At 48.8% G+C, this 16,418-nt stretch overlaps 1 protein-coding gene across 1 annotated transcript in view; it reads left to right on the forward strand.

Annotated features, from left to right (window-relative positions):
• TRPC7 (transient receptor potential cation channel subfamily C member 7) overlaps positions 1-16,418 on the forward strand; it is a gene marked incomplete at both ends in the record, with an annotated part of 166,493 nt that overhangs the window by 142,316 nt on the left and 7,759 nt on the right. The window contains 3 exons of the mRNA XM_080804357.1: positions 8,655-8,850; positions 14,372-14,593; positions 15,266-15,346. Coding sequence (XP_080660483.1) covers positions 8,655-8,850; positions 14,372-14,593; positions 15,266-15,346 — 499 coding nt within the window. The remainder of the gene's footprint in view (positions 1-8,654; positions 8,851-14,371; positions 14,594-15,265; positions 15,347-16,418) is intronic.

Raw genomic sequence — 16,418 nt, forward strand, 5'->3', positions numbered from 1 at the left:
GGGGGTCTCTTGAAAAGTTAGGTCACTTTCTTGCGGCACAAAATTCTAAAGACGAGCATGCTGAATTCAGATGTGGTTATCACTGAGAACCTGACGGCTCTACATACCTTGTCTCTAAATACGCAGCCTGAGCTTGTCCCCTGGGTAAAGTAGGTTTCTATCCCGAAGCGTGTTCATTTGATTGACAGCTATGCAAAGCCGAGTTCTTTATTTGCCCTGGGGTCACAGGGATTGATTGATAAGACAATCCTCTTCTCCCTGAGGAGCTTGTAGACAAGTGGGGGATTCAGAAACACATAGCCTCAGTTGTTAAACCACGTGATCATCATCAGCAGGTACTGGGGCAGCACGGTGAGGAAGAAGCACTGAACGCTGACTGGCAGAGTCAGGGAAGACTTCATGGAGGAGGTGGCCATGGAGGGTCTTGGAGGATGACTCAGAGGGTATTCTAGCCTGCACAGGGGGTAAAGGAGCAGAGGATTTTTGGAGAATGGCTGGTAAGCAGGAGTTTGGGGAAAAGAGGGAAGACTATATAAGGTAATCCAGGAGGATCCAGATTCTGAAGGGTGTTAGGGTCCTGAGAGGGAGTTAGAGTCTCTGCTAAGACCTGTTTAAAAGAGAAGATCTGCCTTTGGGAAGTGTGCTGGGGCAACTGTGCAAAGGATGGACTGGAAAGGGTGGGAGGGGAAGCCCCAGCTCGGGATTTTATCGTGACTAAAGCCAGTCACAGCTCCTCCCCTCATGCAACTAGCAGACCGGTTGGGAAGACAGATTTTATTCAAAAAAAAATCATAGGAACGTGGGCATGTTTATAAACTGAGATGTTCTGAAAGAAGGGAACTTGAGAGAAAGGCAGCTCCCAAGAGTGGGGAACATGGTCTGTTGGGTGGCTGGGAGAGGGAGCCACATGAGAGAGGACAGGACCCCGAGGAGTGGCAATGGGATGGAGAAGGGACACTGAGGAGGCTGGAGTGGAGATGTGGTGACTGACTGATGTGGGGGTTGAGAGGGAAGGAGGATGTTTTCGGGCTTTTGACATTGGGAAGGCCCCAGAAGGATCTGGGAGAGACAATCTGGAGGAGCATATGATGGGAAGAAAGCCAAGGTCCTTGGTGATTCAGGGGAGAAAGTGGAGCTTTAAACTTCTGAGGGACCCCTACGCAGCAGAGCTAAAGGCAAACACTCAGATTCAGGTTCACACTCAGTGTCTTGGGTGAAGTTCGTGTCCTACAGGCTGGAGCAACCACAGGGTCTTGAGAAGGAAGGCCCCCTGCTTAGCACCGGGGGCCAAGTAGACACTTGCTAAAGGAACAACATAGGCTCTTCAGCTAAAAATGCCATACTGTGCTTTGCAGACAAAAGATTCTGAAATTTCCCTGGCCCATAGAAGAGGAAAAAAAAGGAAATAAGTGAGATAGATGAACCATAAGAGGCCCAGGGTATCGCTAAGGGAGTGACGAGCCAGGGGGCCATCCTGACAGCCAAGAGCTATATTGCCAAGAAGGATCTGGCTGCAGAGGAGGGCCCTGCAAGGGCTGCGGAGTCTGGATCCCATTGCCAGCCCCAGTAAAACTCACTATAACCAAGGGCTAGGTAAGAGAGACCAAAGAAAGGTCACAGTGTGGCATGGCAAGACCATGGCTGACTACCATGTTCTTGGGGCAGAACACGCTGCATGTGTCTGTCAGTGGGAACCGGAAGTGGAACCAGCCTACAGGGCTTCAGAGGGGACAGATTCTTCCGGGTCCGTGTTGAAATCTGGGCATCTCTGATACAGAAGTGTTACGACATAGTTTACCGCATCTTGAACGTTAGAATTTTGCCTTTCATCATTTAAATGAAAGCTAGGTATAAGGATTTGGGGGAATAAGGGAGCTTATTACGGCCGCTGTCATGAGGAGACAGTAGCAGGAAGGTGCTTAGACGTGGCAGAGCAGGCAGCCGCGGTCACTGAAGGGGGTCCGGCTCAGGCTCAGAGAGCCCGGGCATCTGGAAATGACGACTGTGTGTCAAAAAAGGCGTTTGAGTCTAACGTAAGTCCTCATCTTGGCATAATTCTCCAGGAAGTGATAAAAATATAGCTCTTTTCCTGGACTAGTTCAGAAGAATGATTACGCCTGTTACAGCAGGCATTCCACTATCATATAATGTGTATTTATGTCCTTTCCTCATGTTATTCATGACATAAAATTTTAAAAGCCTGGTACCTTTAAGCTTCTGCAACAGGCCGAGAGCCCACAATTCATGAGGGAACGGCTGGATGGTACCCAGAAAATGTGCTTTCTTCGATGATGTCTTCACAGCACACTTTCAGGCCGTGCCCCGCATCCTCCATCTTGTTCTCAGACTGATTGTTGCCGCCTTCATGGGGAGAAAGCCCTACGTTTTTATCAATAACATTCCATTCTAGGATGGAAATGGGGTCAGACTGTCCTTCCTCAAAGTGACAGAATGACAGGAGACCAGGCTGTGCAGGGTTAGCTCCAGAAATATTATCACAAGTATAGTTCTTGGGCAGGCCTGAAGCCAGCCGGCTAAGACCAAGTCACCTCGTGCCTCATTTTCTCAGGTTTCAATCCTTCACTGACCAAAAATGTTGACTGAGTCCCTACTACCAGCAAGGCACTATCCATCACCAATGACAGAGCCATGTGCCAGTCAGCAGGCCCGGCCCTCATGGAAGTCACACTCCTCTGTGAACAAAAAAAGAGGGACAAGAGGCCAAAGATAGTTTAAAGAACTAAACAAAGAGACAGAGGTCATTTTAGATTAAGTGCTGAGGGCTAGGAAAGAAATAAAAACACTGAGCAGAAGAGTAACGAGGGGGACCTCCTTCAGCCAGGATGTCAGACAGGAGCTACCTGAGCTGGTGACAGTCAAGTTTACCCTCAGCGGATGAGGAGGCTGAGGCAGGTGGCCACGCGGAGACAACAGGGAAAGGGCCCTCCAGGCTGAGGAAGTGCTGAGATGGTGGCAGTCTGGAGCCAGCGGGGCTATGTGAGTGGGGGTGGGGGGGGCCAGGAGTCTGACTAGGAGGGGCCTTGAGGTCTCCCAGATGACAGGAGAGACTGTCAGCCCTGGGAAAGCCACTCAAGGAGAGGGCCAAGGTCTGCCTGCTTTTTTCAAAGGGTTATGCTGAGAGTTGACTGTAGGCTGCGAAAGCCTTTCAGCCTGACCCTGGGGCCTCCTGCAATTCAGAAAGAAAGAAAAAACTAAGCTAATAATAAGTGTTATTATTATGCTAATAATAACACTGATGGCATATGTGTTACATGCCAGGCAGTTGTCTTTCATGCACTTCCCAAGCAATCAATTCACTCCTTGAATCGTCACAACACCCCTGTGAAGGAGAGATTGTAGTTTTCCCTTCGTACAGCTAGATAAACAGAGGCCCGGGAGAGGTTGGGACGTGACCTGAAGCCCACATGCAAAGCCAGCTTTGCCTGACAGAGAAAGTGAGTTCTGAGGGCCTCACCAGAGCCCCACCCTGAGCCTGGGATCAGGGACCCCCCCATTCATTCATCAGAGTCTACTGAGCGCTTTCAGTGGTGCTCCATTCTGCACCAGGGTCTGGAGCTAATGGCAAAGAAAACACAGCTCTGCCCTCAGAGGAGCAAGCAGGTCCCCAGGCATCCCTGAAGGAATAAATCTGGGTTGCACAGGCTTTGTGCACCCCTGTTCCTTGGCACTGATCCAGGGCAAGCCTCCTCTCCTTCTGGACACACTGAATCCAACTCCTCATTTAGGAGCCGAGATAAGCCAAGAGGTCCTTCAGGGAACACAAGCTTGCGGGGCCCAAAGGCCAAGCCTCAGGCTTCCTCAGGCACTTGCCTCTCTGTGCTGCCCATTGAGCCTGGCCCGGCTTCTCTGGGTCTGCGGATCCAGGCGTTAGGGAACCCTGGGGCTCTGGTGGGCTCTCCGTATATTTCAAGCACTGTCCTCCATCATCCCAGCCTGGATGCTGGGATGCTGGCCTCCCGCTTAATTTTAGCCTGCTATGCGCAGAGCAGGGTAGGTAATCGAACTGAACTGTTTTGGGGGGAAGTGGGGAGGCAGAGTTCCCACACCAGGGGGAGGGCATCATGGCATTCTGAAGCAGCAGCAGTTTTCCTAACAATTGCCCCCAAACCCTCTCCTTGTTGATCAGTTTGTTCTCTGAGACCCATACACAACCGCCTCTTCAGGCAACGTGTTATTAAAGCCCCATTATCCAGGCGAGACAGGCCTGGGAGAGCGCTGATTACGAGGCCCCCGCCTTCTGCCTGACAGATCAGCCCCAACCTTCTCCCCCCACACACCCCCGCACAGTGGGAGCAGTGTGAATCACAGCATTATTCAACATCACTCACAGGAGTTCTCCCTCTCTTCCTTCACTAGGAGCACTGCTTAGGCTAGGGCGGCCTACTGACTCCACTTTCCAGTCCCTTCCACATACAAGCCAAGAGTCAAATGTCACAAGACAGCCTGGGCTGGAGAAGTCAGAAAGAGGATTTTCGTGAAATCAAGGGTTTGTGATGATCTTTGCAGGTGGGAAGGAAGATAGGCTTGTTCAGTGAGGTCAATGGCATCTGAATGATTTAGCTCCATTCAGCCCTGCGTGGCAGCCCTGGAGGAGCCCACGGGGCTGGGTGTGATCCTGGGTAAGACCAGGCAGGCAGACTTGCCTACTCCAGGCTTTCAGCATTCTGTCGCCCTGCTGGGTTTGCTTTAGCCTGGGACCTCCACCTCATTTAATCCTGTACCTCATTTAATCTTGACAGCAACTTCCCTAGGAAGGCACATCTATTCCCTTTCATAGGTGAGTAAACAGAGACTCAAAGAGGTTTGGTAACATGGCCAGATGCCCACAGCCAGGTCATAGTGGAGCTGGGATTTGAACCCCAGGCATGCACCTGTGCTATTCTCACTCCTCCGACTATGTTCGTGAAGCTTCCTGTGATGGACACAGCTGAAGGAGTCTGTGACTAACTCTGTAGGTAGCCAGAGGGGTTAGGAGGAGGACGCGGAGCCCGTAACCACTATCCCTTTGAGTAAAGAACCTCACATTTAGCCTTGAGACCCACTGGTTGACAGTAGGGGTTTTTTGTGAGACAAGTAGCTTCATGGTGATTATCAGCAAAGCCAGTTCCAAGATACTTTCTTCCTAAAAGACAGCGCCCACCCTCCATAGTGACTGACCTTCTGCCCCATGCCCTGGGTCCCATAGCTCCTGAAAATTGTGGGTGATAATTAATTCATGACTCAGGGAGCATCGTGACCTCACAAAATATTGAGGCCAGCTCCAATGCCCAAGCTCTTGGCATTAGTAGCATACTATTTGGCTCCTTTCCAAGGCCAGCCTTCTCTCTGAGAATATATTATGGTAGGTTTCCAAGGTCAAAGTAAAACAGCCTTTTCCCACTCGGGGCAGTGAGGGCAAGTTTCCTTTATTTCTTACTACATATTAAATGACAGGATGCCACTAGCATGACACTTCAAGTTAATTATGGAGCTCTAGTCACCCTAAAAAGCATCAAGTTTTCATAGAAGTTTCTTTCCCCCTTTTTCCCTCCTAAGATGTCTGTCATTTTCATATTGATTTATAAGATCTCTTTATATACGAAAGACCCCCAGTATCTGACACAGTCATGTGTATTGGAGATACAAATTCTTTTCTCTCTTAGCCTTTTGCCCTACATTGTTAGTTATTACGTCTCTGTTGTATATGAGTGAAGTTTTATGTGGTCAAATCCCTCCATCTTTCCCTTTCTGGCTTTTGAAACCTCTTCCAGCCTAATATTATATAAATAGCAATATTTTAGTCTAGCCTTCTATTGTATTGTTTTTAAACATTGAGCTCTTCAATTCCACTCCGAATTTAGTTGTATAGGTGGAGCTATGGATAAAATTCTGTACTGCCTACCATTTAGCCCAGCTAACTGTGCATAACTCAGCCCATGAGGTCCCTTCTGAGAGACAATGACAACAAAATTAGTCTATTGGGTTAGTCCAGAACACATCAAGAGGGGTAAATGAAAGACCCAATCAATGGTGGGTCTAGCCATTGAGGATGATTCAAGCCAGTAGACCTGGCTTTACTTTAAAGGAGGTCTTTGCTATGATGTCCCATTTTGCCCCATAATAAGAGGACAGAGGGTTATAGACAGTCCTGAAAGAGCTTACAAGAGATTATTAAAAATGCATACTTTGGCTGAGACCCCTTCCTGCCCAGCCGGGTGCATGTGTTACTGCTCTGGAGGGGGTCACTTTCACTCTGGAAATCCCAGGCTGAGTGAGTCTGAGCCTCTTGTAATTAGTTACTCCTGTAGGTCATAGCCAAATTCAGGTCTGGAGGCTAATCCTTGATCTATAGAATAGAAATGAAACAGGTGTAAAGATTGTCCAGAAGCCAGATAACAAACCTAAAGAATTAGTATTCCAAGTGGGGGGAGGGGTTGTGGAGGGAGGGGAACCAAAGGAGGGGGAGCTAAGCCATGCATTTAGGGATCTGTGAATATTCTTTTATCACAACACACACTGTTTAGTGGGCTCGTTCTGCCTTCTTTAGATTATTCTGTTACACAAAATGCCCAAGTGAAGCCACCAAGGATAAAACAGAGCTTAGTGGCAAAATGCATAGCCAGAAGCAAATGAGAAAGAAAAAATATATATATACTCCAAATCTAGGCCATTTTCCCTAATCAAAATTCAGAGAATTTTCCCTGAAAGTTCTGTAATTGCTTGCTCCATTTGTGTCAGCCAAAGGTTTGTAGGGTTTTCCAAGGGAAGCAAGGGAAGATGAATTTCTGTAAAGCATCACTCAGTAGCATACATTATCTGTTTCGTACGGCATCCACGGTAAGTGCGTCACCTGGGACCAGGGCCTGCCTGCCCAGTCCCTTGCTCAGATTGTGTGCCCTCCAGTTTCCTGCTGATCCAGCTAGGAAGGGAACAACTGTCAGAGAGATCACATCCTGCTGTCCCCTTCCAGTTTGGGATTGGGGCGGTTCTGGAGTCTCTCTGCCACTGTTCCCTTCCACTAGGATGATAACCAAAAACTCCCTTCTTAACGGAAGCCAATATCTGTAGAGAATCGTGGCCGGTGATAGAATGGCATCTTTTTCACACAAAATGGATCTCGCCCAAGGAGGCAGTGTGTTCCCCTGTTTCTCAGAATGGCATCAGGAGCAAGGGCTCTAGAGGAATGCTGGATACCCAGTCACGACTTCCAAACTCCCAAAGAAATTCCTCCTTATTAAAAGTAAAATGAATCAAATATTCCAAATAATCCAAAGTTTTCAGAGACACCAGAAACACACAATGACAACAAAAACCCACTTCAGTTTTCAGTTTTCAGACTCTGGGATGCATTGGGACTGAGTCAAACAGCTGGCTAGACACACACATACACATACGCCCACACGGACTCACACACAGGAGAGCTGAAGATTCACGCAAGTTAGAGCTGGATTTTGTAGACAAAGTGACAAGTGCTAGTATTTTTGTACATCTTGTCAGATAAATACCAATCCTTAAGAAACGCTGGTATTTTTTTTTTTTTTGAGATCTAGCTAAACCTGGCCACTTGTGGGTGAGTGCTGAAAAACTGAAATGTTAAAGAGGAAAAAAGAAAGTGCTGTCTCATAATGTACCCCAAATCCGGATGCAAACCGAAAACACTGTATATAACCATTCAGACGTTAGCGGATGCCCGGGGGTGTTCTAAACCGCCCAACCAAAACCCAGCTTTCTGATTGGATTCTGTGTTGGAAACCTGATGTGGGGTCCTTGCCACAAAGTACAGATGGTAAAACATGCTTGGGTCTTCATCTTAAAGTTAGCAGATCCTGACAAGTTCACAGTCTCTAAAGAGTCAACGAGCAGTGTCCAAAAAGCCAGACTTCCCCCCACACTCCCCTGCCAGCACACGCAGTAGCTACCTTGAGTGAGCTACACGGCGAGTGTGGACAACTGCCTGCTGAATTTGAACAAGGTGGACACACCAAAGTCACACTGCTCATAATTCACCTCTCGTTGAGTGGATATGAGATGTGTGGGCGGCCTCACTCCCCAGAGCCAGGGGGTGGGGAAGCGTAGTAGTTAAGAGCACCTGCTTTTGGAGATTCCTAGACATGCCTGGGTCTGCACCCCACTTTCCAGCTAGATGTGACTGGAGGGGATAAAGCTCTGAGTGCCCATGGCTCTGTCTGTAAATGGAGGTAATAAGCAAGCCCAGCACAGAGATGGTCATGAGGCTTAAGGTCCTACTTGTGACCAGCGATGCTGCCTCCATCCGGGGACACCATCCTCTCCCCACCGCCCATGGGGCTGGGTGGTCTGAGATACTCAAGAGACTACTTTAGGAAGGGCATGGCTGATAACGTACAAGAACAAACATTTGACGTGCTGGTCATTTTAAATGTTTAATTAATTACAAGATAAAAGTGACACCACAGCCAGGAGTCCCAATAAATGGACTGAAAGGAAAAGAAAGAGCCTTCCCTCTATGCTAGCTTTTTGAAGTCTTCCTAGAAATCTGAATATGCCATTATTTCAGAAGACAGGCACTGCCAGCCAGCCCAGCCCCACCGCAGGGTAACCACCAAAGTCTGGGACTTCGCTGTGAAAAGCGTCAGCAGATGCAAACTGCCTGAAGGGACTGCCTCTCCTTACAGGGTGGAAGAAAGTTTTAAAACCTTATTCTGGTCCATCTTTGGCTTGTCTGAAGTGATCTCGGTGGTGCTGAAGTACGACCACAAGTTCATCGAGAACATCGGCTACGTCCTCTACGGCGTCTACAACGTCACCATGGTCGTAGTGCTGCTCAATATGCTCATAGCCATGATCAACAACTCGTATCAGGAGATTGAGGTAAGGCCAGGTCACTGAACTTGTCCTCTCTCCCTTGGTTTCATCTACATGGCTGTTTGAAGCAACGAGGGTAATGACATTAGCAGCTCCTAGGTTACTAAATGTGAAACCAGGGGGTGCCTGGGGGGCTCACTGGGTTAAGCACCTGACTCTTGGCTCAGGTCATGATCTCAGGATGGTGAGATCAAGCCCCATGTCGGGCTCTGCGCTGGGCAGGGAGCCTGCTCGGGATTCTCTTTCTCTCTATCGCTTTTTCAAAAAAAAAAAAAAAAAAAAAAGTGAAGTCAGAACAGCACACAACCAGCATGCTTATCACACGGCCCCCAGGAGCCCTTTCAGTCAACGTGCCACATGGCAGAGTGGCCCCCCACACCAAGTGGCCCAACCACAGCTGAGAGAATCAGGATGGTAAATCTTTCCTCTTCCACATGTCTCCTGGAGACAGCATGCCAGTGGCCCATGGCCAATCAGAATGACTGTATCTTTCAGCCAACATCCCCTTTGCCTCTTGCATGTTATTAATTAAATACCTACTGTATGCAATGTCCATGCCTGGCACTGGTGACACAAAGATGACTAAGACAGTCCCTGCCCTGTAACAACTCAGTTCCTTGAGAAAAACAGATACACCGATGAGCAAACTCCACTGCCCTGGGCCCAGCGCAACCAGAGCAGTCCCACCAGGTACACAAGCTGCAAAAGCAGAGAAGTTTCCAGAGGTGAGGCCTGAAGGCCATTCAAAGAGTGATACAACTTTGCCAAATAGCTCAGGGAGTTCAGGAGACAATTTATCAAAATCTGAAATGCACAAGCCATAAGCTGTTGATAACAGCCTTGCTTGGAAGAACAAGAAACTAAGAACAAACTAAATGAGCATTCATAGGAATCTAGTGAAACAGATTATGATGCATCTGAACAGGAGAATAGTGCTCGACTTCAGGAAGGACAAAGATGTTCTTCATACACTGGACAATAGACCTGCCAGTTAGAGTTTAAATGAAAAAAATCAAGTTGCAGAACAGTGTTCATAGTGTGCTCTCCCTTGTGTAACAAAGGAAGAAAAGGGCATACACTCTCACTTTTAATTGGTTAAGCTTTGAAAAGGAAGAAATCTCTGAAACGGTCCACAAGGAACACAGCAGGGCTACCTGTCCAGAGGCAGGGGAGGGGAGAGTGGAAGAGAAAAGGGGTGGGGGAATGGAGGGAGTTGGGGTGGGGGGGACAGAATGCCTTTCTCCTTAGGCCTTTTCATGCTTTCTAAATCTTATTATTGTTTCACTTATTATAAGATAAAATAAATAAGTTAAGGATTAATAAAATGCACTAACCTATTTTGAATTGACTCAACAATTGCAATCCTAGGATAGACCTAGGCAGAAGTATGGTTTTACATACTTAAAGGAAAAACGTGCAAATAGCCCATTGATTTCAGAGGGTTCCAATAAACTCTGTCGGAGACTCAAGAACACTGCATCTACAATGAGGAAAAAACTTGTTTGTGCTGATATCGCACAATCTCTATGACCTCGTTAAGTGGGAAAAAATGCAAGTTGTGGAAAAGCACATCTAGGAAAATCTTATTTACATAACAATACGAATGTGCACATACAGAAAGAAAAAGCAGAGAAAGGCAGGGAAAAGCTACCACAGCTTTGATGGGTTGACCCTGGGCATCCTCTGGGGAAGGGAGTTAAAGGAGAGAGCTTTGGAAGGGGGCTGTCACACCTTTGTACTTGGATCTTTTATAAGAAACAAGCACTATCGTATTTCTCAACAAGAAGAAATTAAAGACCTCCCAGAATTGGTTTGCAGGGCTGTGGAAACAGAGCAGCACGGACTGGGTTTTTCCCACAGTTCTGGAGTCTGGACGTCCCAGATCAGGGTGTTGGCAGAGCTGGTTTCTTCTGGGTGTTTCTCCTCGGCTGGCAGATGGCTGCCTTCTCGTGGCATCCTCCCATGGCCTTTGCTCCCTGTGAGTGGGTCCCTGACGTCTCTTCCACTCGGCATAAGTTCATCCTTGATGTCAGATCAGGGCCCACTCTAGCAACGTTGTTTAATGTTACTTACCTCTTTAAAGGCCCTATTTCCAAACACAGTCACATTCTAAGGCACTGGGGTTTAGGGCTTCAACATATGAATTTTAGGGGACACATTTGGTTCATAACACACACCTCCCCCAAAATTTAGAGTATTCTAAACAGTAGGAACAACATGAGCCAAGGCAGGAGGGGTGAAATAATGTGGTATTCTTGGCCTGTAAGAAGGCAGACTGCACCAGGAAAAGCAGCAAGAGGTGAGAGGGAGAGGTGAGTCAGCACGAAGCCTGAGCTTTGTCCCTACTGTCCCCCTTCCCCCCAAAGGAAAATGCAGCACTCTGTCCACAAACGAGCATATGTTTTCATGGTGTACATATTTACTCACTTACGCAGGTGAGCTGTTGCCAACCAGCCCTTCCTGCCCTTCTGGGTCTCAGTTTCCCCAATTGTAAGAGAAACCAGATGGTGCCCGGATAACATGCAGGTCTCCATACCACTCACCCAGGGCGCGGCCCCGTTCTAACAAGCACATTGTGCTTTGGTCCAAATGAATGTGGCATGGAAACCATGGGATTAGTGTGGAGAGATGCCCACTAGTTTGGGGCAGGATTAGACATGGCCATGACGTCACATGGGCTTGTGAGGTCAAGCTACCCCAGCATGGCCTTGAGCCATGAGATGGAGAGCACACACTGCAGCCCACACCTCCGCTCAAGGCTCTGGACTTCTCAAGGAAGAGCACATGTTCCCTCCCATCTCACCAACAATGCATGTGCAACGATCCTGAGAAGTGGAACAAGCCAGGTACCCCGGCTCACGCTGAACTTCGAGTGCGAGAACACTCATTTATTCAGTCAACAGATCGAGAGCACCTACTCTCCAAATCCATGGACCACCTGACTCTACACGGGCCATGCCCCCATCTTGGGGGAGAGAGTCCTTCTCCACCTGAGCTGCCCTGCCCATGTGCTCCCTGTCCTCTTGTGTCCTTGAGAGCTGCCACCATACATCATCCCTGCTCCACCCCTAGCTTCACCCTTCCTATCAGCATTTAAATGAGATGCTGGATCTTTAAAAAAAAAAAAAAAAAGTAACTAAAAAAATCCTCCCTCGATCCCGCTTTCCAGCTCTTTCCCTCCTGCTCTTTCCTGCCAACTTTCTCAGAAAAGCTGTTTACACTTCTCACTGCCTCTTCTACTCATTATCTCCCACTCTTCTCCGCTCTCACCCCACCCACATTTGACCTGGTAGAGAACTACTCACCCCGGGGAGCTCAGCTCCAACACCAGCCATCAGGCAGCCTCCTCGGCCCTGCGGGCCAGGTCAGGAGCTCCACACCCAGAGGACCCTGTAGCCCTTAGCTCGACTTTAGGTGAAAGACGAGGTGATGAACGGTTTGCCATATTTGTGCCATGGGCCAGGCCGCAGGCTCCACAAGTCCATGGACAGTCAACCCTGTGCCTATCCCAAGCCCAGGCCAGCCACAGAGTAGGTACTAGATACATGTCTGCTGAGTAACTACAGGTTGAACTCCAGGCACTGTGTTAAGTTATGGAGATGAAAATAATATTTACCGAGGGCTTACTAATGTCTGACACTAAGTGAACTCATGTCATTCTCATCATATGACCTATGAGGTAGGCATTCTTGTAGCCATTTTACAGATGAGGAGACTAAGGCCCAGAGCAGTAAAGCCACCTGCCATGGCTACACGGCTAGGGCAGAAGAGGGGCAGGACTGGAACCCAGGCAGGCTCCAGAGCCCCTGCTGTCGCCACTATAACACCGTCCCTCTCAGGTCAGGCGTCCCTGTCACACCTCCCTGGTGTGCAGCAGAGGCCAGGAGCAAAACCCGCCCTGACAAAGCTTTCAGTCTACAAGACTCCGATAGGATCTCCCATAGACTGGCCCAGCTGCTGATGGAGGCTCAGCAAAAGCAAGCCAGATGGCCAAGCCTGCAGGCGATAACCTTGTATCACGTGGTGCCCCCCGCCCCCGGCAGCCTCACATGGGCCCCTGCTAGACCCATGGTCCCTGGAAACATAGCTAGTGTCTGTGAGGATCGGAACCCACCCCCTGCTGGACAGACTCGGTGCCAATCTCAGGACTACGAGAGGGAGGCAGCATCGTTTCCATCTCCTGGTGAGCGAGCCCAAAGCCCTTGCTGAAATCAGGCAGCTAGTAAGGGGTCGTGAGCCCAGGTCTGTCTGACACCCAGCCCCACGCCTCTTTGCTGCTCTCAAACCACCCCACTAGGACAGAAGCTTGAAGAGCCCGCCTATAAAAGCCATACACACCTGCTACCTCTTAGGGGGCACGGATACCACGTCAGATGTAATGGATGTGGGTTTTAAATCTCTCACTGCTACGAGGGAAAAGAGCACAGCTGGACTGGCTGGGGCTCACTACAGACAGGTCTGTTTCTCTCAAACGACACATGCAGAATCCCTTCACGTCCCCTGGGGCAGCACTCCTACCAATCAGAAATACGCTTGCTAATTAGAAATACACAGTGATATGATACACCGCGGGAGCTGCTCACTACGTGTACCTGCTAAGTATGTGAAATGTGTCAGGTCCACATGGGAATGTGCTATAAGCATGAAATACACACCAATTTCAGAGACTCAGTAGGGGAAAAAAAAATGTGAGTTATCTCATTAAGAATTTTTATAATGATGACACGCTGAAATGATTCACATTTTGGATCTCCTGCATTAAAAAATTAGATATCACTGAGATTAATTTCACCTGTTCTGTGGGGCACCTGGCTGGCTCAGTCAGGGGGGTTGTGAGACTCAATCTCAGGGCTGTGAGTTTGATCCCCACGTTGGGTGGAGACATTACTTCAAATAAATAAATAAATAACACTTTAAAATAATGTAAGCTTTGATGAATCACTAACTTCTACACCTGAAACCATTACCCTATGCATTCGCTAACTAGAATTTAAATAAAAACCTGAAAAGAAAAAAAAAACCCACACCTGTTCCGTTTTCCCTTTTATACTGTGGCTACTAGAAAATTTAAATTTACTTACATGGTTCACCTTTGTGGCTTACTTGCTATTTCTACTGGGCAGCACTGCTCTGGAACATGAATCCCTTGATGCTGTGGTGGTGATTCGTGAACCAGCAGAACTCTCGATGGCTGACGGGATTAAGTTCCAGTGAGCACGGTTCTCGGGTTTGCAGCACGTGGAGAAATGTTTGTGAAAATACCCAGCGGAGAGTCAGGGAGGAGGAACAGGCTGAGGTTTTCCAAGAAACGAATCCCGCGGAGTCAGGCAGAGATCTCAGGGAGGACTAATTTCGTATGGTCTGAGCAAGAGAAACTCCTCATCCAGGGCCTTTGTGAAGAGGGAGAGCACCCGCAGCCCCTCAGCCGGTCCCGTTTCCAAGTCTGCCTGAACCCCGGTCCCTCACACTGAACTCCACTATTCAACTGTGGCCTTTGATGGTGTGTTTGTTTCCCTTTGTCCCACAGGAGGATGCAGATGTGGAGTGGAAATTTGCCCGAGCAAAGCTCTGGCTGTCTTACTTTGATGAAGGAAGAACTCTTCCTGCTCCTTTCAATCTAGTGCCAAGTCCTAAATCATTTTATTATCTCATAATGAGAATCAAGATGTGCCTCATCAAACTCTGTAAATCCAAGGCCAAAAGCTGTGAAAATGACCTTGAAATGGGCATGCTGAATTCCAAATTCAGGGTAGGTGGCATGGGGTTTATGGGACCAGAGAAGACAGTGAGAGAGGGAGGGGGATGTGCTTGATTCAGAGGGTGCCACTGATGCGAGGGAGGTCAGCAAGGGGCCTCCACTTTTCATAATCCGTGGACACATCAGTGTAAGCTGCAGCCCCAGCAGAGGCAGCCTGGGGTAGCTGCCCTTCCCCCCACAGTTCCCTGCAGGGGTCGCCCTACTGGGGGCTAAGCCACACCCCCACGGAGGCAACCACGTCGTGGGCCTCCACAGAGGAATGGCTCTTCCAAGAAAGTGCCTGGAGAATGATCTCCGGGGAGAAAGGTTTCCTTGCCCATCATCTCCCCCTCCTGAAGACTGTCAAGGTTTAGTAGCATATGAGAATCTCTGAGGCCCCCTGGAAGAAAGATACCCCCTATAAACTACAACTCAGGGCTTCCCAAAGTTGACCAAACTATATTCTATAACCTGTAGTCATCCTACAGAACTAAGGTCCTAAGAACGGTGTTCTAAGAAGCCCAGCAGCAGTGGGTATATAAGCTTCGTGAGGGGCCTCTTTTCAGGGACAGTCTCATCTGTGCTGTTCACAGACGGCTGTCATATGTGTTGTATGAACACGTGTCTGTGTGTGTGTGTAGTACTTATTATGTATTTGGGTGGTGGTGTTGTCTGTTTTTCCAGAAGACTCGCTACCAGGCTGGGATGAGGAATTCTGAAAACCTGACAGCAAATAACAGTTTCAGCAAGCCCACCCGATACCAGGTAACCACCCCTTCCCCAGGCATGGGCAGAAGGGGGCCCTCTCTAGACATGGATTTAGTAACTGGGCTGTGTCGGCCCCCCCAGCCCACAGCTCCATCCCTTCCTTCACTCCACAAACATGCACTGAGTGCAAAGGATAGACCAGGCACCGCTACTCCCTGGGGATGGAGATGGGTTCCTGTGGCAGCAGCACGTCCAGGCCAGTGAGGCATGGAGACAAGCAACAAGAAACACACACATAAATACCTCAAAGTGATCAAGGGAGAAAGAAGAAAACAACAGGGGGCAAACAATGGAGAACAGGAGGGAGTCCCTGCTTAGGTGCGGTATCAGAGGAAGCCACTTCAAGGACAGGACACTTAGCTAAGACCTCAAAGAAGGAGGTAGCCCTGTGGGGCCTCCCAGGGATGGAAAGGGCATCCACAAAAGCCACAAAAGCAGGAGGGGAGAAGCCTGGCTGGGGACAGTCATCCAGGTGCAAGGGAGCGAGACATAGACTGGGATGTGAGTAGGGTGAGGGAGAAAAGCAGACAGATTCAATATACATTCTGGGCAGACAGGCAATGGGGCGTGATGCTTCTCTGCAGGGACGGGGTGCCCAGCATGACTCCCAGGCGTGTGTCTGAAGCGACCAGGTGGACATGGGTGTCTTCACAGAGCCCCTGACCTAAGATGCCAGCCTGCCAAAGTCAGTTCTTGTACATGCACCTTAGAAGACTTTTTATGCTTACAGTCCTTTGCGTTGCTTTTGGAAATTAGTGCCACACCTCTCTATCCATTTGAATCAGCCCATGAGCCAGTGATAAATGGCAACTTCAGGTTATTGATTACAAAAGTACAGGCCATTCGTTTCCTGCCTTCCCTTTCTCGATGATCAGCAGTTCTGTCCATGCTGATCAGTGCTTATCAGAGGTGAACTGGAAGCTGTCCTGAGCGTGGCCCCTGCTGCCGCCATCCCAAATGGAGCAGTGAGACCTAGCATCTTCTAGGCTAGGTCCCTAAAGGTATCTCCACCCATATTTCAGAAGCCAGCTATGCAGGTAGGAGCATTTAAGCACACAATTAAGAAACG

This window comes from Martes martes (assembly GCF_963455335.1).
Source record: "Martes martes genome assembly, chromosome: 5".
Lineage (NCBI taxonomy): Eukaryota > Metazoa > Chordata > Mammalia > Carnivora > Mustelidae > Martes > Martes martes.